Consider the following 23,919-nt stretch of genomic DNA (forward strand, 5'->3'; position numbering starts at 1 on the left):
CTCAGGAATCCTGCCTGGTTTTGGTGAGAAACAGTGAAATATCCTAGGCATGACAGGGCCTTTTTAATCACAGTTGTTTCAGAATGAACAGATGAAATTAGCGTCAAAGCAGCATTTTTAAAGGGTGAAAAGTTTCCTTTTAAAGGGGAATTTTGGGTTTTCAGCAAAGCAGTGCTGCCTTTTCACTTCATTCCATTTATGTTTCAGAACACACTGGCATGCTCCTTCAGTGTGTCCCGTTGTTCCAGCCTGCCGGACGTGTGCTTGGCACGACGGTGCAGCCATCGTTTTGTTATTGGCAAAAATGCAGTTTGGCGCCCCTGGGGCACGCAGGAGCCAACGCAGCCATATTGCTTTTTCTTGAGCAAATACAGCTTGGTGATGTGGAGAAATACTGTTGAGTGGGTCAATATATACCACCGCATATAAAATAAATATTTTGATATAACTACAAGTGTATAAATGTTTATTTGGGTCTATTTATATACAAAGTTCTTTCTACTCACATATAACTCACATATCCCTCCTAAAATGAGCCTGGGTGCTGTGCCATACTACCAATACCTTGAGTGGTTACAGGCCTATATTAGAAGTCAGGCCTCTGTATACAAAAGGGGATAGTTTCATAAAGTCCTACCACAGGTGGACTTTTGAAAAACGGCCGTAACAGGCACTTTGCAGCATTAGGGTTGAGGTTGCTTGGTGCTCTGTCTTTGAGGCTGGATGTGGCATTGGTACAAATAGCTCTTAACCCCCTTGTGAACTCGGTTCCTTTTTCCCAAATTCTCAGCACTCTTCTCGTGAACTACCTTCGACACCTCAGAAATGTCTTCTGACTTACTCAATAAAATTCAATTTTCTAGTCAAAATGTCGACACCAAAACCTTCCACGTTTTCAGAAGACTCAGCATTGTGACTGCAACATTAACAGACCCTCGCAAGGTTTGTGTTTTTCTGCCTCATTGCCGAGCATGACATAACCGATTGCGCTTCTGGTCAGAATATGGCACCAAATGCATTGAAGGCGAGTGCTTCGAAAGTTTCTCTTGGGTGATTGACTTCTTAGTCGCCAAGTACAACCCCACTGAAATGTAAGTCTTCCGAGGGTAGAAGCTTCGATGTGGTCAACAAATCTTTAGAGACACCAAAGAAAAAAGACCCCAAAAACAAATAGAATTGTCCCATTCGCGCAGCGAATCCAGACATTCATCCTCTTCTTTGAAGACGCACACGCTCTAGACGGGTACATTTTCTTTCCAAATCTGCTTGGGCAAGAAAATGGGAAGAATTCAGTCATAAAAAAATGATGGAGGTCTTCGATAAGGCAGGTCAAAAAAGTTGATCCCACCGTGCTCAAAGAAAAGTCCATAGACGTTGACTGCAGCAGTATAGGGGTCCCCCACAGCACTGCTCAACCTCGGCTGTATCTGCCAGGTGCGGCTAGGGGAGTTCTGTTGGGCTGCCTGGCAGGGGCGGCCCCATTACAATTATTACGATGTCAGGGAGGGCTGAAACGTTGGGTGCTCTCTGCTGTGGGGAGCACCAATAATTTGAGTGCCCAAGGCCGGCAGTGACTGATAGGCAGGGGAGCGTGCATACTCATTGATGCCCATCAGAGGAACGCCTTCATTCAAACTCTGTGGCGCCGAGTATGGTGAAAATCACCTGTCAACCCTCTTTAGAGAGGGTTGTAAACGTTATCCTAACGGCACTCTGCTCGTGCTGGCAACCGACTTTCAGAATCTTTTTTTTTTTAGAGTAAAGGATCCCTTGTGTGACTACACGCAAGGGTTCTTTACTCTAATGTGTTTTCTTTTTGTTTTCATGGATCCCCGACGCGACTTCTCTTCTTGCGCCCGATATCCTTTTATTTACTTTCTGCCCAGCAAGGGTGTTACACAGTTCTACCTAAGGCTGCAGCACATGTCTCAGAAGGAGAAATGAGGGACGACTTCCTGAGCATTGTGGGGGTTGGTAAGGAAGCAATGGGCTAAGCAGTTCAGTCTAGTCTTAATGCAACTGATTGCGTCGCAAGAACCATGGGCACAAGTTCCGTATTACTGAGATTTTCCTGGCTGAGGACATCAGGCTTTGCTCAGTATGTGCAGATCAGACTGCTAAATATGCCATTTGATGGTTATAACCTGCTCGGTTCAAAGGTGGTTGATATTGTGGAAAGGTTGCAGGCCTCTAAAGCAGCTGCTAAGTCATTAGGGCTATAGTACACCAGCTCCAGCCTCTGTCCCCTCTAGCACTGCAGTGGGTGAAAAACCACCTTTAGAATTTCTCTGATTCTGCGGCGCCTGGTTTTGGGGAGGATGACATCAGGCGCATCATTCCAAAAATGGTGCAATATTACTTTGGACGCCTGGCCTCAGCAAATTGTTACCCCTGGATATTGCCTCCCTTTATTACGTTGCACACCAGACTGCCCTCCATCCTCTTCGCCACCTCATGTTCCAGACCTGCTACTTAAACGGGAGATAGCCTTCCTGCTGTAGAAGGGTGCTGTCTAAATGTCACCGCAAGTGGAAAGGAACAATGGGTGGTACTCCCTTTACTTTTTAGTTCCAATGGACGGAGGACTGCAACTTATCTTGGGCCTCAACAAGTTCCTCCGGAAAGATAAGTTCAAAATGGTGACGCTCTAGCAGATTTTCCTGTCCTGGGGGTTCCAGAATTGGCTGGTATCGACCTCTGGGATACTTACTTTAATGGCCCAATGCATCCAAAGCACAGGAAGTACCAGAGGTTCATCGTAGGCAGTTCCCACTACCAGTTTCAAGATCTGCCCTTCAACTTCAGAAATTCCCACGTGATATTGTTTCAAATGGTCCAATTCATTAGAGCAATCCTGGATGCTTCCTCTGGGAAGGCTTTTCCTACTGACTACAAGGCTCTCTACACATCCAACAGATGGTAACCAAATTTCAACTCACTTCTGCCAGCCCTGCACTACTTGCAGTTGCTAGGACTCATGTCATTCTTCTTTCTTTTGGTGCCAGAGGCCCAACTACTAATGAGGTCACTTCAGTGGGCCCTACATGTCCCAAGGGTTACAGTTCTCAGACATGATAGACCTGCTTGAGGCCCTGAATAGGTTCGTGCAAGACCTACTGTGGTGGACCCGCAAAGATAACTTTTTTGCTACTGTGGCTGGAGGCGACTGTAGTTGCCGAGGGATCCTTGAAGGGCTGGGGCATTCAACTGAACAAACTGATGGTGAGCAGGCTATGATTCCTGATGGAGTCAAAACTTCACATAAACCAAGTGGGAACTGTGACAGACAGTTCATTCTGAGATATTTACCCTTTTGAGAACCCCTCTGATGGATTTGTTTGCTTCTGTTAGGGAAAATTAGCTCTTTAGGTGGACTTAGGATGTTTTAATTTTAACCCCTGGATGAGGGGGACCTTTTTCTTCTCCCTCTCACATGTGTTTTTACTTGATTTGGATTTTGTGTTTTAACTGTTTTTGGAGTCTGACAAACTCCATAGGCATCTGCTTTTTGTATGGTTACACGCAGTGTCACTGAGAAATCCTTTGCATTCCTCTTAAGGTTTAAATACCTTTTCTTGTGTGAACTACAGTTGCCAAGAATAGTAAAGTGAAATTGACTTTACTTACCCTTTCTCTTTCTAGGTCCAGCACACACTGCCTTATGTGGAGTGCTGGGAGGTTACCTAGTAGCCACTTATCCTACCTTCCAATGTAACAATTATTTGTTACCCTTGCTGCTTTAAATGGCTTGTGGCAGCGGTTTAATTTTTCCTACCATTGTGCTTTCCTACTGGAGGCTGAATTCTCAGCTACAGTACAGCACTGATGAGTGACCATTTTGTCAAAATGGCCCGTTGTCTTTCTTTGCTATTTTCTGTTTGTGAGGTCTTTCTTGACTTTTACTCTGTGCATTGAGACAGGTATGAGCCCTTTGTCTTGCCTCTGGCAGGCTTCAGCCCTGAAGCCCACCCTTGGCTCCAGTGTGTCTGGAAGGACAGGATGTGAGTGAGGGTCCCGTAACTCCTATGTCCTTTGTCTCTAGGAAATCATGACTGAAACTAGTCCTGATTGGCTGGTTGGCTGTCCGTCCTTGCAGGACAGCACACCCTGCTGTGTGATTGACAGCCTAGGCTGTGCATGAATGGGAGAAACTGCTTAAAAGGCAAGGGTTTTGGGACTACAGGCATAGTTGACCACTGGAAGAACATCCGAAGACGAAACCGTAAACCAAGCTTGCTGCAACCTCCTGGACCTTAAATTGGCCAGTGAAGCCCTGCTGCTGTGCTGACCTCCTTTTTCACCTCAACAGAGAAGCTCCTAAGGTATGACTTCTCCCCTTCAGTTAGTGGGTCCAACTAACCCCGAGACGAACTCCACTTGGTGCCCTCCCTGACTTGCTGTGCCTCTCCGTTGCTGCAGAAGCCCAATGCCGAGGGACCATAATCGAGTGCAACCTCTGCTACGGAACAAATCCAGCCAAAAGCTCCAGGAGTCTCATAAGGACAACCAGAAGCAGGACATCCTGATCCAGAGTCCCCTCACCAGAATACAGGACCGAGGGAGCACGGAAAGTCCAACCGGTGTCCAACGATCCGCATCGGTGCCGTTTACTAAGCGTGAAACCTCGACGTGCCGCTGAAACGAAAAGAGCCCATAGCTGCCGACAACCTTCCCGAGTACTGCTGCAGGAGCCCTTCTGACATCCTCCCTCTTGTCCCCATGACTGAGGCTCAGAAACCAGGTTCTGCTTGGATCTAGCAAGACAGAATCCAGCTGGACCACCTATTCTTCTAACTAGAGGTACTGTTTGGGCTTCGAGGTACTTACCTTCTTGCCTTAAGTTGTACTGTCTCACTTGAGGTTGGCACCTACTTACTTTCTGATTTGATTTCAACTCCCTTTTCACAGACTTTACAGCTTGTGGCCCTACAAGTGATTTTTCTGTACTCTTTAACTTTGTGCAAGACTCTTCTCCAAGAAGTGCATCAGATCCATAGACTGTGTCCAAATGACTTTGGCTGTCCTGTCTCCCTAAAGGCACTCTTCTTAATCCATTGACTTTGATATTGCTTCTCCCCCCATAGGTTGTAGCTAGTTAAACAGTGTTACTGCTGGGAAAGGCTTATCTAGATTCAGTAGTCCTCATATTCTGAGAATCTGTTCTAACCTTTTTGCTTCCCTTAACCTTTTCTTTCTGCAACTCTGAATCTGCAAAGTATGCTAGTGTAATATATAAATGCAAATACTATCCTTGTAATTGAAGTCACCTCCGGGTGTAGGAGAAGTGTATGAAGCATATCCAAAGATTATCCACTGGCTTGTTTGATTCTGAAAAGTAATTTAAAACTTTATTCGTAGTGTTTCAATCTTTTGCCATTTTAAAGTATGCTTATTTAAAACTGACGTTAAATAACTGCTTATAACTGAAACCTTGAGTGTGTTACTTGCCTACTTGTATTTACGGATTTCAATTGTACAGCTCTACAGCTCACATTTACACCTTTTGAGATAGGCTTGGCTTCTTAGTCACAGTACCAACTTGTGTAGTACAGACCTATACCAAAAGGTGGGTTACCTAATACCAAGCAGATGAGTCTTGTGTATTCTCACAGTGTGACTGCACCAATTCTTACCTAACAGCTTCCAGTTCCAACAAGAATTGCAAACTGTTCTGCTCCCAGGAATTTCCCCTGGGAGAACACTGGGGGATGCATTTGTTGTGGATTGTAACCTTTACACTTCTGTGTACGTACCGACTGATCCCTGTCCTTCCTCAACCCCAAGCGCTACCACATTAAACAACCTTCATTATCTTCTCAAGAGACAAGGTCACACTAAGAGTGTGCCCCTCCCTTTTCCCCAAAGTGGTGTCCGTTTCTCTTTCCACAAAATATCTGCTTACTGGCTTTCTATCTTCTGCTTCACTCTTCCATGGAGTAGGAAAGACTGCATAGACTACTCCCTAAAAGAGCATTGAGTTTTTACATCACCACAGCAAATAGTTTCAGATCAGATGACCAATTCTTTGTAGGGTACACCGGCCCAAAGAGAGGCAAAGGGGTGACGAAGCATGCCATGTCATGATGGATCAGTACTGTGCGTCTCTGAATGCTACTGTATTGCAGGAAAGGACATCCCTGATTCTTTCAGGGTGCACTCATCTAAAGTGGTAGTTGCCACATCAGTACTAAAAATCTGCCAAGCGGCAATTTGGGCTTCTATCCATACTTTTGCAATATATTACTTCCTGGACACCATCAGGTCAGGACACCCATTTTGGTACAGCTGTCATGCAACAAGTTTTAATCTAATGTCAATGGGCCCTCGCTCCTCCCTCCTCCAGCTATCCAAGATGAAGAATCGGTGGGAGAACACAATCCATTCGGCAAGGGAGGATAGTTCAGGGGCAATGTGCTCGCCTTGGAAGCAAGACGACACAGAGCACCAGGTCCGAGCTTAGAAACCTCTGGGTATTAAGCGCGTTATAAATAACCTATCATATCATATCATTAGAAGAACTTGTCTCTTGTAATGTTCTTTCTGATGGATGTTCCTCCCTCAGATTTCTCATCGCCATCCTATTCTAATTAGAGAGCACTCTCCCTGTCCCTCTTTCAATGGTCCCAAGGTGTACTTTCTGTAACATACAATCCCCAATGCGCTGAGCACAGAGAAAAACACAAGTAAACTGAGGTTACAGGGCATGGCGCAAGCTGTTTCTGCCCAAGTCCCGTCCGGCCTTGAAGACAATGCTGAGGGGCCTCAACGCCAATGCCATACTGCACCCACAGCTGTTGAAAAGTTTCCGAGATCATCTGCCCCAGGACAATATATCTTAGATGAGGTATCCATAGAAATCCAACAGATGAAACATTACCAAAGGTAAGTAGTTTGTTCTTCTCTGTTGAGCTGGTTAAGGACGAGATGGGATGTAAAGTCCTGCTGATGATAAATCCCTAATGCAGTAATATTTGGTGAGCAGATGTGTCTAAGCTCCACCTCATTGCACTATAGTTAAGGACTTTTCTTTTAAAAATCTGCATAGGCTCCATTTTCTGGTGGGTTGCCGGGTGCTTGTGCTCTTTGCAGAAAGTTGTGTGTGGATGGAGTATAGGTAATTTGTGCTCTTCTGTAATCTGAAGTCCTTGTGTGTGTGCTTTTTGTAATATTAAGTCTCATTGAGGTCAGTATATATCTTCTGTATTCTACAAGGCAGTTGGTGAGTAAGGTTATTCCTTCAGTTTAATTTCTTTTTTTTTACCTCGTACACAACTCAAATATAGTTCTTGCCTATTCTGTTTTCCATCATCCTGGTGCTGCTGCAGAGCCCCTGCGTCCTCCCTTACATGTAGGTTGTGCTTATTTGCAGATGACTTCTCTAGCTCAGATGAGGATGTGCCAGTCATTGAACACTCGGAGCCCAGCAAGCCACACCCTCGCCTCCGTTTTGAGATCAGCAATGAAGACGGCTTCAACGTACAAGCAGAAAGCATTGAAAGTGAGTGAATGTTCTCTACAACAGATAAAGAAAGCATCTGTTAGTGTTCATGTTGTAAGCATAGTGAATGATAAATCATTGTGGCCCTGTGCAGTTAATCTGTGAGTGAAGGCAACTGCTTGTATCCTTAAGGACATGTGATGTGATTGAAGGCAGGTGCGCTCTAGGTTGTCTGATTGCTGAACATTGTACTCTCCAGCGACTTGATGGGTGGAATTGGGTGTGCCTAATGCATGGTTGAAGAAGTTCAACAAACTAGATGAATGAAGAGTGCAGTTTTAAGGTATCAAGTTTGTCCCTGCAGTGATTGAATGAAATAGGAGAAGTAATGTCATAGGTGTGGGCTCCTGCTTTAAAATTGATATGGTGAATTTTCCTGGTGTTTCTTATGGGGGGAAGTGGCGATTGTGAGACTTAGAATTCCATGGAATGTCAACACACTAAACATGGTATAGAACTTATGTTTAATCATACCAAGATGAGTGACTGATAATTTTGCTTTCAGAATGCAACTTTAGATTGGGTCTCAATTCTGCAGCGCATAATGGAAGACCGTGAAACTGCTGAACTTATTCCATCTTTGGTGATTTTAGCAATATTTGACTCATTGCTGAGACACCAGTCCCTCATTGGAACATGGATGTTGTATATAATTAGCATCTAATTAAATTAAAAAATCATATTTTTGCCCCAGACAAATTGAATTTGCAGTAACTGTTTTCCACTCTAAGGCTACCTGTAGCCACACTTCTTAGGAGAAGGTACAACCATGGCAGTAGATCTGTTCTTGTGGCCATCTACTGAAATTAGGATACCAGAGAGACTGAACTGCTTTTCCTGAACTCATTATGATCCTGGAAACCTACAGCCCCTGTTTTTTCTTTAGTTTGCTTCCGGCCTTCTTTAAAATTAGTTAAATGAAAGTGTTTAACACTATTGGCTGTACCATGCCAGTCTAGCCTCTAGCTCTCTCACTTTCTCTCGGTTGCTTGCTCCCTTTCTCCCTCTTGCCCTCGACCCCTTTGGCTTGCCCTCTCTCGCTCTTTCTTCCCAAGAATTGACTTGTCGGGTGCCTGTTTGATAGAGCCACGCCAGTCATTACTAGCAGCAGCACGACCAGAGAAAGCATGTAGACCTCTTAAAATAGGGTGCAGTGCTGCATTTTGTTAATGGTTACACGTGCAATGAGAGCAGCAGCAACAGAAGCATGCCACCTGGTGGGGACAAGCCTTGTATTTGTATACATACATTGCCATGCCTCTTTTGAAAATGTTGCTATGTTCCTTTTTTTAATTTTATTTAGTTATCCATTCAGAATGAAACCTCTCATAGAATAAACATAGAGCACTATGATCTCATTGGTGACCTGGTTACGTGGTTGTCTTGGCTAGCGGTCTCCCTAAATTGGCAAATGTTCATGGAAATACTCATGTATGGGTTTGCATCCAAGAACCATTTTCCTAAATTGACATGGTTAGTTGTTCTACACTTGATGTTATGAAAAGTTCTCTTTTTTTCAGCTTTGCCATCTCGTTCAATGAGACCCCCAGCATATTAAGTCTCATTGAGGTCAGTACCTTTGATCCGGACCTATTTTTGACGAGGGGTCTTTCAACCTCACTGATGCAATTGGTCCACTGGTTAGTTTCTAAGCCTACTGTTACAGTGGGCATGTCCCCTATTTAATTATTTTGTGTAGCCCTATTACCTTCCCTATAGAGAGTAACACCAGGATTACAGGTCCCCTGTTATTTCACATTGGGTGGCTTTTTACACACAAGCAGTTTAACACAGCTTCTGGTTATTTTTGCCATTTTAACATATTGGGTCCCAAAATTATGTCTCATTTTTAAGATACTGTCTTTGTGTTGCACTGGCTTTGTTGGCAGTATGATAAATGTCCCTATATGGTCAAGCACGTTCACTGGATACTTGCAGGAAGCCTGGTAAGTGCATGAGTGTTTGGATTGTGTAGAGCGTTGCAATCAGCCCAGGGACAGTCAGAGATGACCCTAAGATTATCCATATCCAGACTCCAGAGGATGGTTCAAGGGTTTTTGTTTGGCAGTACTCAAATTATGCTGAAACTTTATATACGATTAATACCCGGCACGCCGCTAGAATGCAGAAAGCAGCGCACCAATTGGAAAGTTTCCGAGCCTTACCCTATGGTAAGCCCGAAGAAGTCTGTGCATGCATCGCGCCACTGTCTCGACAAGACTTTTCCATTCTGGACAGGCTGCAATGGAAAGGGAGAAGGGACTACCTGTAGTCCCTTCTCCCTGTCCCATGGCGGCTATTTTTTTGCTTAGCTTTTTTTTCATTTACAGTAATGGCCGCCATAGAAAGGGAGAAAGGACTACGTGCTTACTTATTCCCTGGGTTGGCAACTACAGCTTAGTAACTATGAAGAAAGTGATGGCCTAACAGCCTCAATCTTTTCTTTCTTTCTTTTTCAGGGGAAGACTTATCCCTAGCAGTTCCCCTGGATTTTAGGGTCTTCAATTTTGATCTGGTCTTTTTTAAAATGCCCAATTCCTAGCACTATGCACTGCCACTGTTTTGGTGCCTGTCCCTGATGTTGCATTCCTGACTCTTCCTCTCTCCCGCGATCATCTTCATTGTCTTCTCCTATTTTCACTCCTCCTGTTCTGACAGTCACACAATCTCTCACTATTCTCTCCCTCGTACTCTCACCCTCTAATTTGCTCTACTCTCCCACCCTCCGATCTGCTCTACTATCTCATCCTCCAGTCTCCTCTCCTCTCTACTGTCCTCACCCATCTACTCTCTCTATCCCGCTACTCCTCATTCCCCTCTCCTCTCTTTCCACTTACATTTACCTCTTTCACACTCACTCTTTTCACTCCCATACACTCTTCTCACTCACCTACTCTTTCTCTAACCCTCACTTAAACCTTCCAACAATCATTCCTGCACTATTCTACAAAGGTACCACTCTCACAACTAGCACCTCACCTGAAACAGTCCCTGTCATGCTCCATTCTGCCTTCCTTTCTCCACCTAATCTCTTGATCTGCCCCCCTTCACCAGACCTCACCCAAACAACCCACATCCTGTGCTTTCTTCATTCCCCTTTCATAGGGCTCTTCCCTTACTTCCACCCCCTGCCTTCCCTCTCTATTGTTCACCTGACCCTAGGGACCAATTTCTGCCCATCTTCCCTAAAGGGGCTGGGGGTTGGGGAGTTTTACAAAATTCCACCAACAGATAAGACTTTAGAAGACTCGCACTTGGAGCACAGGGCTTCAACTCCTAGTATAGGCCTGAGCAACTCAGATTTTGTTGGTAGCAATGGCTGAGCAGCCAGGCTTATCTTGGGAGGGAGAAAGGGCAGTAGGCAGCAGAAAGAACTTAGAGTATATACATAGGCTGAAAGAAACACTGACACACTAAACGTTATTTAAAAATAATGGTATATTTTATATAAACACTAAACTAATAGTAAAAGGTAAGTTCTATAACACACAATAAGTAACTTTAGCAAACCCAATGCATTATTCACAGAAAGTAAATCACTTTGATAATACTTTTAGAATGGCAGTATACAATTCAAAGGTAAGTCAAATGTTTGTAATAACTTTCAGAATATCTGTTTCAGGTCAAAGTAAATTAAACAAAACCTGCACAAGGTAAGTAAATACTTTGCAAAAATGTCACAAGGCCTAACACTTTAGAAGTCCATCCCTATCTAGTTATGAGTGTCTAAGAGTCAGATTGGCGATCAAAACTGGTAAGGCACAACTCTAGAAAGTTCAAATGTTCCAGAGAAAGTCTTCTGTATCAAGTAAGTTAACTCTTTGTTGGGAAAAAAAGTCAGGGACTTCAGAGAAGTCTCCCTGTGTAAACTCACTGGCGCTAGGACTGGGCAAACGTGTATGAACAAACTCTCAAACACACGAATCAGCACTCCAGGAGCAGCAATTCAGCTTGCAGTACATTATGAGTGAAGAAGAGGTTACAGCACGATGCCCCCACGATGCAGCAGACCCAGTTACCAGATTCTTGGTCAGGCAGAAGAAAGAAGGGACACTGGAGTGGATCTCTCAGCAGCAGTAGACTGAAGAGGCTTCCAGCAAAGGATTCTTCAGGGTTCTGTGAGTTTGATGCCTTTTGAGAAACACCAGTGAAGATCGATTACCTTCTGGTCAATTCGCCTTGCTTTCTCGGTCCTGCTCTCTGATAAGAGGACTTCAAGAAATGGAATCCTGCTTCTGGAGGTCCGGAAGGAGTCCACCATAATTTAGGGAGGATTCAATCTTCGGACGATGAGGCACTGCACAGTGGCCACATGTTCCAGGGTATTGGCGGTTTGCAGCCCGTGAAGGTCACAGCTCGTCGTGAGATGGCTTGAAATGCAGCCCCTCTCCAGCCTGATTGGTCGCGCCAGTCTAAAGGGGAGAGTCGTCCTCTTCAAAGCTCTCCTGACCTTGGAAGAAAGGGTTGGACAGCAGCAATTACACAGAAGGCCTCTCTTCGGACATCTCTCCTCTAGTTTTGCTCATTGATTCTTCTGTTTCAGGGGTCAGCTTTTCTTCAGCCTCAGGAGCCATGCCTTTTATGCAGGAACCCAGCCAATCGGCACCCATGCACCATTCAATCTTTAAATGGCAGCTGTCCTTTCAGTACAACCAGCCCCCTCACCCCTGACCCACCCCAGTTGGTGCTGGTTTCTGGCAGGAACACCAGAAGTCAAAGAAGAGCAGAGTTTGAGTCCTCCCCCGTTTCCTGTCCTCACAGACACACTGGAGCCTTGCCGGCTTTCACAAAGAATTCCCACAGAAGATACAAGTCAAACCCGGACCTGTCCCACCCAGCACAGCAGACTGAGGACCAAGAAGGAACAAGCAAACAAATGACGAAAAAAGAACAGTGTCATTTTGGGTCAATGGTGACCCTTCAGTCCACGACCGTGGCTGTGCGAGTACATCCTGGAAGTAAAAATTGCACGAAAGTAGGTAGGATAAAATCACTGCCACTGGCCATTCAGGTTAGCTTGTCACTGTAACGAAAATGTTACAGGGGCAGTGGGAAAGGGGATACTATGTAGCCCCTCAGCACTCCACAAAAGGTAGGGTGTGCTGATCTCGCCATTATAAAAGTTAGGAAGTATAAAAATATCCCCCTATAACAGAAAATAAAAAGGGAAGCCCAAAGCACTCCTAGCAACACTGCACACAGTCCTGTGTGATGCAAAAGTCCAACGACAGATGACATAAATTGTGGAGGAAAGTATAACCCCAAGAAAAATGTATAAAAAGAAATACAAAGTATCCCAAAAGATAGGGTAAAAGAATTAGTGAGTGTGGAACAAGGTTCCCACTCAGGGGAACAGACCAAAAAATTATGTACTCCAGCAAAACTTGCTTGGGGATTCGCATGTAGAGGAGATTGTGCATAAAAATGAAAAATCTACCTAATATCGGGTTACACAGGGAAAAAGCTTTTGAAAAATCTCCTATGTCCTGCCCTCTTTGTCAGTGAGGTGCCGTTGGCAGTCTTTGATGGCTCTTGGTTAAGTGCTTCATCTGGGGTGTGCCTTTAATTTTGCCCTGGTGAAATAGCTGCCTTTCCGGTCTAATGGTAAGCTGTTCCCCTCGGACTTCCCATAAGTTGCATGGACCGCTGCATTTTTCTTTCATGGGTTGTTTGAGTCTTCCTTTACTTCAGGGTTTTCTGCGTCTTCCTTTTCTTCAGGGTTTTCTGCGATCTGCAGCCCTGTAAAAGAGACAACACTGTTCAGAATGGGGCACTGCAAGCATTGGGCGATTGAGTGGGGTACCTTTCACCTGTAACAAGACACGGAAAGGGGGATGGCGGGGTGCAGAGACTGAGGCCATCCCAACTCCCTCACCCCCTCTCTTGGGCAGGAATGGCTCTGGCAAAATCCCTGCTAGCGCTCCTGCCCCATTTTGGGTGGGGTTCCTATACACCACACGTACAGGGTCACGTCCATGACCCTGTCACTACATCTAAGACAGAATGATGTCACAGTTGCCTCTTAGCTGGATAATCAAATTGGACATCCACTCTGAGTTCGAATGGTGCAGAGTTCCTGGTAGGTTGGCTTGATTCAAGTCACCCCATGTCTTGGGAACTTGCCTCTCTATGCAACGCCCCACTCACACCCAATCCCCCTTAAGACCACTTATATTCCTTCTGGACATAATGTCCCCTCTAGCATCCACCCTTGCCTTACCTTTGGCAGTGGAACCTAGGTATAAGAATCTTGTCTGTGTGGTCCCTCAAGACTCGTGGAAATGACAGCTGTTTTTTTTTCTACGCAGATAACGTTGAGGTTATGTACAGTTGTCATAATTTACTGCACTTGCCAGTTGACCAAAACGTGATTGCTTACCTGTAACAATTGTGAAAACGTATTTCTAGGTTAGTGGTGGCCTAAGAAAGTTGAATAGCCATGTGCTAGATTTTAATTTAGTGAAAAGACAATTGGGTCTAGCCAAATTCAATCAAAGTAGCCACTAGAGCAGTAAGGCTTAGACCTTGAGATATTGATATACATTCACTGTTAGTGATCGCACTAAAGACACTGACACTTTACAGACAGTTGCAAGTGATTAAAATAAAAATAGGTAATGTGGAAAACTGTCTATAGCAAAGCCAATTAAAAATAGTTAAGCAATCAAAATCTAATGTAAAACAATTTAAAGTTTACCCAGCCTTCTGTAAAATGAGGCCAACATATGAGAGGTAGGGGCCACGGTGCAGTGGACGCTTTTGAATTCAGGTTCAGGTTTGGGTTTGTCTAGGTGACTATTCCATGCTGCAATGAGACGGTCAAGTGGCACAGCGAGTAGAGCGCTCGCTTGCCATCAGTGCAGAGCCTGCAAACGCAGGTTCGAATCCCGGCAGCGCCAAACTCAGCGTTTCATCCTTCCGAGGTCGATAAATGAGCACCACACACCGTGGATAAGCAGCGCTCAGATACCTGAGGGTTCGTAGCGCTATATAAATGCCAAATTATTATTATTATTATTATTATTATTATTCCTGAAGCTGTGCAGTTGAATGACACTGGTACCCAGAGATGCTGACCACTGCAGGTAGCACAACTTCAGAAGACCCACAGGACACTATGGAAGTGGGCAGCCACGATTAACAGACTCAGGTGGCGGGGACAAACTTCTCCTGAAAGTCCCCACCTGAAGATGAAGAGAAGAGCTGCAGGAGTATTGTTCTTAGGCCACAAGTTCCATGCTGAAACTCAGAAGGGCGATTTATCCACAAATTATGCCCTGACTGGAGATGCTCCGTCCACTGGAAGGTTTCAGAAATCTTCTGAAGGCTCCAAGGTGCAGAATAGTCTTATTTGGGTCCGGACTAGTTGGTCCCCCCAGCCCAATGTGACAGCACTTAAGAGGGTCTCCAGTAAATCAATTCAAAGAGACAGGGCTTCACCGGTGCATATCTTCAATGGTAGTCCTCGGTGTGTTCAGCGGCCTGCAACTCTTTGTAGGAGTCTTGGTTCCAAACGGCAATCTGAAGAATGACCGCAGGACTCCTTTCAAACCAGGGTCACCCCCAGACAACCAATGTCAAGGATCTGCAACATTCGAAATGAGGGCTGCCAAATCCTAGACAGCCTCTTGCCCCACAAATGCCCAGAAAGACGTACCACTGGCTTGTGTGTATTGGTAGGAGGATATACGATGGGAGCGATTATTAAGCTATACCAATCTAAGTTCCTACCAATTATTCTTTATGGGGTCGAACTCTGGCGGCTAAAGATGATTCATAAAGTTGTGCTGCTTGAAAGCATCTTTTTGCAGAAACTCTGATTGGGTAGGTCTGTTAGAGTAGAAAACATCTTTTTAGAATTTAACATCATGTGCATTACAACCAAGATCCAGCACTGCTGTGCACGTATGACTTGGAGAATAACTAATGCAAGTCCTGGCACCCCGAGTGAATGCTGAGGGAACTTATGTATAAGGAAGCCTTTATGACAAAACAGCGTTGTACACAACATTGTCGACTACAGTAGTTGGTGGTCTGTGAGTCTCCCACGTGATGTCTTGACGCTACCCTATTTAGGGTTTAAAAACAGGAGAGAAGTGCTCTTTGCACGCAGCAGAGAGCAACAGTTTGTTGATCTTGCCTGTAAATCGACAGCAGATGCATACATTTCATACTATCTTGGACGGGTAGAAGTACCGAAGTACATTGAACACTTCCTTAGTAATCATCTCATCTGGATTTATATAAGAGTTACATTCAAAAGAGTTCAGGCACTTGACTGCTCTGGGGCATATGTTGGTCTCCCATGGAATGAAAGACTGTGCAGATGAAAACGTCAAACATCTAATACTAAGTTGTTGTGCACTGAGAGATCTCAGCATAAGGCATGGGGTTTGGGACTAGACACTCACACCGCTGCATGCGACACTCAAGGTTTTGCCTGGGAAAGGGCTTACCATATATGAAATTTCCTGACCTGAGAGGGCAGGAAAAAGTCTAAGGATAAGAGATCCAAAGAGCATGGCAAAACAACACATGGCATAGCAATTTTAAGTATATGGTACTGAAAATTGCATTATTCAGTAGAATGCAAAGGTTCACGTGAGAAAAATTAAAAACACAGTAGAAAAATATCCACTGCCACCAGCCCCTCTTGGACATGCAGTAAAAGTAACAAAAAGGTTACTAAATGAAAAGGGATACAAAGTACTGCTGCTGCACTTCACAGCATGGTGATGTGTGCAGCTTAAAAAAAAGGAATCTCACAAAGGGAGATATGCGTGCCTTCAAAAAGTCAGGACAGGAGTGAAATTATAGCAAAAACTTTGGTGGGGTGGTGGGGGGCGTCCATTGATGCCAATGGAGGCAATGCTGGAAAAAGAAAATGTTTAACAAAGGGCGTTGTCAGGGTCGTTCCTGTAACACTATCCCTACTCTAAGTGTACAAGTGACTATGATTGCTCACATGTTAGGGGAATTTTCATAAAGTCCTACTGGTAGTAAGACTTTAGTAAGCTATCCCAGTGCTTTGTAGATCTCCAACTCTTATCAGTCTGTACTAACTCAGGACCTTGGTAGAGTGACGGAGCAGTCAGGCTTATCTTAAGAGGAAGATGTGAGCTGTAGGCAAGCACCCTGAACCTTAGTTGGACATGCACACCAAAGAAACTCTTACACTTATAATGTATATAAAATTATATATTTATTATATATAGACCAGAATCTCTTTAAATACTTTAGAGGTTTACAATAGAACACTTTGGAATACTTCAGAATACACTTCAAAGGGTACTTCCACTTGTGCGTGTGTTCACGGTTACATTTGTAGCAACGTTAGAAAGGGAAAAGAAAATGTTATCGTATCATAGGTTATTATGCGCACCTGCGGATTCTAACAATTCATACAGTAATGCATTTACTCTGCAAACACATATAGTAAAGTCACTTAAAGGGAGGAAAAGGGTTAGTGTAACATTAGCCTGGTTCAAGGTTCTAGAGAGGGTTCTTCGCCCAACAAGTCTTAAGTCCCAAAACACAACCGTAGCTAAAGGCAGCTCAGAGAGGGCTCAAAGTTTTGACAAGCAGCAGAATACGAAGAGTTCCTGTGGACTTCTTCCAATCTTTAGTGTTGTAGAAGCAGCAAGTTAACTAACAAGGGAGATCTTTTAAAGGACTTGATGAAGGGACACAAGCAGCGGATTGAGTCGGAGGGGGTGACCCTGGACACCTCTAGGTGCACTCCAACGCTCTCAAACAACTTCTTGGATTCAGGTAAATAATACAGTTTTCCCCACAGTATCTTAGGTTAGAAGAAACTGTTTGTGCTGGATCCTCCTCGATGTTGCAGTGCTGGACCCGACCTCCAGATTCCTTGGTCTGATGACTGAAGGCAGGACAATGGACGGGATCTCTCCGCAGCAGTCTCGAGGGTGGACCTGGGACACGACTTTCAACAACTTCTTGATTCACTCTGCGGTTTTGGCCCCTTTTCTGCAGCACCAACAAAGGACCTGGATCGCCCGGCAATCTTCTGCGCTTCCTGCAGTCCCACACTCTGAGGAGGGGGTCTGGGAGAGTTGGATCAAATCTATGGAGTGTCCTTACGGGTTCAGCAAAGATTCGGACGGATTCGGCCTTTCCATGACAATGCACTTGAAATGGGCAGCAGGTCTCCTGGTATTGGGGTTTCACAGCTCCGGAAACTCTTAGAACCTCAGTAGATGGCTCAATTCAAAGTTAGTCTTGGGACTGGTTGTTCCCACCAGCCGAAGGGAAGGAAGTCCTTGCAGCTCTTCTGTTGCACAGAAAATGGGGTCCGGACAGCAGTGGTCGCTTCAGTGTTGCAAAGGGTCCGCAGTCGTCTCTGGTAGTCTTCTTCGGTTAGTTCAGCTGCCAGTGGTCGACTTGCTTTTCACTCCAGAAGCCTCATCTTTTATACAGATCCAGCACACACTCCTCTGCAATCTCTCTCAGCATTTTACAGAAAGGGGCCTTTGGCTGTCCAATCTGGACAGCCAGACCCCCTGTGGGAGCTGGTCCTATTCAGGCACTGGCAGACAAAGAACAGCGGGTGGAGACTCCTCCCCAGTACCTGCCTGCCCAGACACTCTGGAGCCTAGGCTGGGATACCCACAGGTTCCTGCCAAAGGCAAAACACACACACTGATGCCCCCTCCAACCCCCCCAGAATGGTAGAAGAAGGGCTAACAAAGAACAACCATGCTAGTAATGGTGAAAAAAGGAGGGAGGCCCCAAGTTGGTACTGGGTACCCCTATTGTGCACTACCGAGACTATGGACCAAGCTCGCGGTATAAGAACTACACAATAGTTGGTTGAATGCGTCCACTGCCAACGGCCAAAGTCACAGGAGCAGAGAGAAGGGGGATACTGGGTGTGCCAATCTCTCAGACTATAGAGTTTTGGGTATCTCTCTATCCTTAAGAACTGTAGTTATTCGAGGATATAGAAAAGGGAATCTTAAAGGAGGACCCTAAGGGTCCCCAGCAACACTGCCCATAAGGAGCTCTGTCTTGCAGTAGCAAAAACACAGATGCATTTAAGAGCTATGGAGCAGACAGACTCCATAGTACAGGTAGAATACAAAGGATAAAGTTCAAATAGACAGCTCACAAGAATGAATGAGTGGAAAAAGGCTCCACTCATTCAGGATTGAAAGAAAAAGGTCCAGAAGTCAAGCAAAAAGTGCTGGGGGTCTCACTAGGAGAGGGGATGAAGCATGAAATTGATAAATCTCCCTAACCCATGTCACAGTACTTGATTGTTTTTTTTGCCACTATGTAGATGCTTGTGGGTATAGCGGACAACAACTTTACAACTCCATGCCATACAACTGCTTTGCTCGACACTGGAAACAGTCTCTGCGATAACGGCTCAAGCAAGAGGACATCAAGTTGTCACACTGATGCTGCTCAACAGAGACTCGTACACTGAATAAGTTGTGCAATGGGGAGGGGGCAGAACCAGATTTCACATGTGGCTCTAGAATGCTTCCAATTACCCACGCATTTACATCCGAGGCTGCCCTCGCTTCTCAGTCTATTCCTGAAGATGAGTAAACTTAAATTTCTCCAGCATGGGGTCTGGCATGGATTCACATGCTCATGAATATTCCCCGTCGTCAGGCCGGGAATCCTCGGTATAGAAAAAAATCAGTATCCGTTTTGTTTCTGATCTGTCTTTCTTAGTAGTAACCAATCACTGGTCTCTGGGTCATACTGCCCACAGCCAATGACTGCCCTCTCCCTAAGCCCTGCCTCCGGCAGCCATCCTCAGATTTTTACCGCACGTTCAAATGTTGGGAGTCCTCGTGCTATAGCTCTCGAGCTTTTGCTGCGTTTTCGCGCTTTTTCAGGAGATTTTTCTCATTTTTCGGTTAAATAGAGCCTCAAGCTCCACCGTTTCTACATCCGATCAACAGGGATCCGTTTCCGAGTTTTCTACGCCCCTCAAGGGTGAAGATTTCGTTGAGTTACGCTTTTGGAGGATTCCAGAAGTTCTGAGGCCTACCCCGGACATGGCCCAGGCAAAAGGAAGCTCGACACCCGGGAAGCTGTTCAGGACCTGCCCTGGATGCCAGCTTCAGAATGTTTTCAAGAAGGACGAGCATTCGTTATGCCTCTACTGTCTCCATGAGGACAAGACGCACAAGGAGAAGGACTGTGCGTTTTGTGGGAACATGTCGGAGCGAACCATGAAGGATCGCCACCTCCGTCTCGCCAACTGGCTGAAAGGGAAGAGCCCGTCAGGCAAGAAGAAGAAAAAGAAGTACGAGCGGTCTTCTAAGCCCTGTGAGGGTGCCCCGGCGACGGGGGCCCAACAAAAGGCTAAGCACCGCGAGTCCGCGGGCACCGGGAGCGCGGAACGGTCGGGCTCCTTGGCTGCCAGGCAGGGCGCATCCTCCCCGGCGCCATCAACCACGAGCCAACGCTCTGGCTAGGGTAAGAGGAAGTCCGAGAACCCGGCAAAGCTTCTGGAGAGGCCCCGGTCGATCTCGAAGATTCCGGCAGAGGGGGAGCGAGGCTCGGACCCTCCCCCCAAGGTGAAGGCCCCAGGCGTCCAGAAGGTGGCGATGGCCTTAATTCACCCTGCTAAGACCTCGATTGAGGATGTCGCCGCGGCCCTGGCTCAGCCTGTGGAGGCTACACCAGTGGAGGCGCCCTCCGGACCCAGAGTCTCCCTGCCACCGCAGAGGGAGTCGTCTTTCAGGCCCATTGAGAAGACCCCCACAAAGTCCTCGTTGGAGAAGGTGGGGGAGGGGCTGATGGCCATCGTGGATACGGACACGACCTCTGAAGAAGAGCTCATCGAAGTCGTGGAAGAGGCCCAGCCCATCGGGAGGGATCCCGACTAGAGCGACGGTGTCGCCGACAAGGCTCCTCAAGAGCCCTCACGCCCGTCGTTTCCGGCGCCACAGGACACCTCAGCGGCCATTTTGTCAGCGATTCAGTCCTTCTGCTCGGAGAGAAGGACAAGGTTGCCCCTTCCCCCGACGGAGGTACCTGAGCCAAACCAGACCGGGGAACCGGAGCCAGGATCTTCGGAGAGTCCACCGCATAAGAGGAGGACGACGCATCCTACGCCACCTCTGCGGCCTACTCTGCCTTCCCCCCGGTCTACTACCCACGGGGATGATACAGGCACGGTCACGGCTACGACAGGTACAGATGACGACGGAGGCGACGACGGGACCTGTCCCCCGTCGCCCCCTGCTCGGGCGTCCCGGCCCGACGAGATTGGATCCTTTCAGGCCATGATTTCCAGGGCATCCGAGCTTTTTCAGCTCTGCCCAGAAGAAAAGAAGAAAGAAGGGTTCATTTACCAACGGCGCGAGGCTAAAAGGAAGACGGTCCTCGCCGTACCGCTTCTTGATGACATCTGGGATGAGGGGCTCGCCCTCCCTAAGAACCCTGCCACGGCGCCAGCAAAGAGGGACCGGTACGAGAAATAGTACCGGGTCCCCGACACTGCCCCCTTGTGCCTTCGGGCACAACCTACCCCGGATTTGGTCGTCTCGGCGGCGGCAAAGAAGAAAGCTGGGGGGGCATCGGCCTCGACATCAACTACCCCGCCGGACGGCAAGGGCAGGAAGTTGGACACGATGGGGCGACGGATCATCTCGTCCGCAGCGACGACTATCAAGGCGGCCAACGCCCTGGCTATCGTAGCCCGCTACGACAGGGAGTTGTGGCTCAAAATCGCCCTTCTGTTAGACTTCCTTCCGGACGCCAAAAGGGCTGAGGCCCTTGAAATCCTACAGGAGGGGTAGATCGCTTCGGACCACGCCATCACGGTGGCAACGGACATTGCCGACACCGGTTTCCGTCAGTTGGGCAACAGCGTTTGCTTGAGACGACGAGGATGGCTCAAGGCCACGGATTTCCGCCAGGACATACAAACCAAGGTCTTGGACATGCCCTTCGACAGGAACAACCTGTTTAGGAAGGCGGTTCATGAGTCCCTTCAGGCCATCAAGACAGACAGAGACTGCCCGGGCACTGGGAGTGCTCCAACGACGACGGCCGTCCTTTCGGAGCTCCGGAGGCAGACAAGGTGCCTCCAAGGGATCCAGCAGTGGCTCCTCCACTTACCGCAATGCGGCAAGTCAGGTGGTGCCCGTCGTCGTCGACATGGAGGTCAAGGGGGGAAGGGGGCCTCCAAACAAGATTGAACCGACAGTGGGGTCGGGCCCCGCCGAAGCACCCCGGTGGGAGGCCGGCTGGCGAGGTTCGTCAGCATGTGGGAGTCCATCTCCACCGACCGTTGGGTGCTGGACGCCCTGGCCCAAGGGCACGCCCTCGAGTTTCAGAAGAAGTGCCCTCGCGTTCCACCCGTGGCCAGGAAGGAAAATCACGTCCCTCAACTACTGTTGGAAATAAAGGCGATGCTCAAGAAGGGTGCCATCGAGCTCGTCCCAAAGAGGCTTCGGGGCTCTGGAGTTTACTCAAGGTACTTCCTCGTAAAAAAGAAGACAGGAGGATGGCGCCCCATCCTGGACATACGACGACTGAACAAGTAAATCAAGGCACATAAGTTCTGTATGGTCACCCTCCAGCATGTGCTGGGACAGCTGGAGGAGGGCGATTTCCTGTCGTCGTTGGACTTGGAGGATACGTACTTCCACATCCCCATTCTAAAAAGACACCGAAAGTTCCTCAGGTTCGTGGTCCAAGGGCGGCACTACCAGTTCAAGGCCCTCCCGTTCGGATTGAAGTCGGCACCCAGGGTGTTCACCAAGTGCCTCGCACCGGTGGCGGCGCGGCTGCGCCTACAGGGGATCCACGTCTACCCCTACCTGGATGACTGGCTCATCCGGGCAAGGACAAGGGAGCTCGCCGTGGAGCACACTGCGAAGAACGTCCAGCTGCTCACAGAGCTGGGATTCTCCATCAACTTTCCAAAATCCCACCTGGTTCCGTCGCAAGTCGCCCTGTTTCTGGGAGCCAAGCTCGACACAGTGGCGCGGCTGGCCTCGCCGTCGGAGGAAAGGACCAGGACCATTCTGGGCAAGGTGCAGCATCTGCTGGCCACGGACATGGCCAGGGTAAGATCTATCAAGTCCCTCCTCGGGATGATGTCCTCCTGCATTTATCTGGTGCGCCTTTGCAGGCTTCGGATGACACCCTTACAGGAGTTCCTCGACGCCCGCTGGATCCAGTCGACGGGCAGCTTCGAGGACAGGATCCCTCTCAACGAGACGTCGGCGGGCACGGACTTTCAGACTCCAGCTCACCAGGTGACGCCTCCCTGGAAGGTTGGGGAGCACACTCTGGAGATCTTCACGCGAGAGGCCTTTGGCTCCCGGAGGAGAAGTCTCTCCACATCAACATCTTGGAGCTCCGTGCGGTGTTCTGGGCCCTCAGGTCCTTTCTTCCGTCCCTCAAGGGCAAGGTGGTGAGGATCTTCACCGACAACACCACCACGATGTTCTACATCCGGAAGCAGGACGAACCAGGTCCCCGGCCCTATCCAAGGAAGCCCAGGATCTGTGGCATTGGGCCGTCGCCCAAGGGATGTTTCTGGTGCCTCTTCATCTGGCAGGAATAAAAAACACAATCGCCGACTCACTCAGCAGGGAGCTGCGCTCGTGCCACGAGTGGGAACTACGCCAGGATCAAGTGGATCGACTCTTCCGACGATGGGGCGAACCCCAAATCGATCTCTTCGCGACGGCGACGAATTCCAAGTGCCGGAGGTTCGCCAGCAGGTTCCCCCAGCCGAGGAGCATGGGCGATGCTTTCTCGTTCCCCTGGGACGGCCTATTTCTTTATGCGTTCCCTCCGCTGCCGTTGCTGCTCCGGCTCATCATCCAGCTCAAGAGGTCCCGGTGCAGGATGATCCTCGTCGCACCGGCGTGGCCGAGACGGATCTGTTTCCCGGACCTTTTGGACTTGTCAACGTCCCCACCAGTCAAGCTGCCGACGGACGCAGACCTTCTGTCCAGAGAAGGTGGCGCCATTCTTCACCACAACCCGGAGTCGCTGAACTTGCAGGCCTGGCTCCTGCAGCACTAGAATTTAGAGGGTACGACATCCGGCCGACTGCAAAGGCCAGGGCGTCCTCAACTCTCAAGTGCTATGGACATAAATGGAAGAGGTTCTCTGTCTGGTGCCGTGCACAGAAGATTAACCCTCTGCAGATTACAGCCCCTCAAGTACTGCCGTACCTACTGTCACTGGCCAAAGCTGGACTGGCTCACGCCTCCATCAAAATACATCCGGCTACAATCTCCCGATATACCAGGACGACGGGTCGGGCGTCCTTGTGGTCTCATCACCTGGTGAAAGAATTCATGAAGGGACTATTCCGATCATTCCCGCCGGTGAAGGCTCTTGTCCCGGCGTGGGAATTTAATGTGGTGCTGACCAAGCTCATGGGGGGCCCCATTCGACCCTATGCATTC

At 47.7% G+C, this 23,919-nt stretch overlaps 1 protein-coding gene across 4 annotated transcripts in view; it reads left to right on the top strand.

Annotated features, from left to right (window-relative positions):
- Positions 1-23,919, top strand: part of KMT2B (lysine methyltransferase 2B) — a 1,990,704-nt gene that overhangs the window by 1,763,381 nt on the left and 203,404 nt on the right. For all 4 annotated transcript variants that reach the window (XM_069604859.1, XM_069604860.1, XM_069604861.1 and 1 more), the window contains one exon: positions 7,370-7,498. In XM_069604859.1, coding sequence (XP_069460960.1) covers positions 7,370-7,498 — 129 coding nt within the window. The remainder of the gene's footprint in view (positions 1-7,369; positions 7,499-23,919) is intronic.

The sequence above is a fragment of the Ambystoma mexicanum genome, chromosome 1p (genome assembly GCF_040938575.1).
Source record: "Ambystoma mexicanum isolate Mex_15411 chromosome 1p, UKY_AmexF1_1, whole genome shotgun sequence".
Taxonomy (NCBI): Eukaryota; Metazoa; Chordata; class Amphibia; order Caudata; family Ambystomatidae; genus Ambystoma; species Ambystoma mexicanum.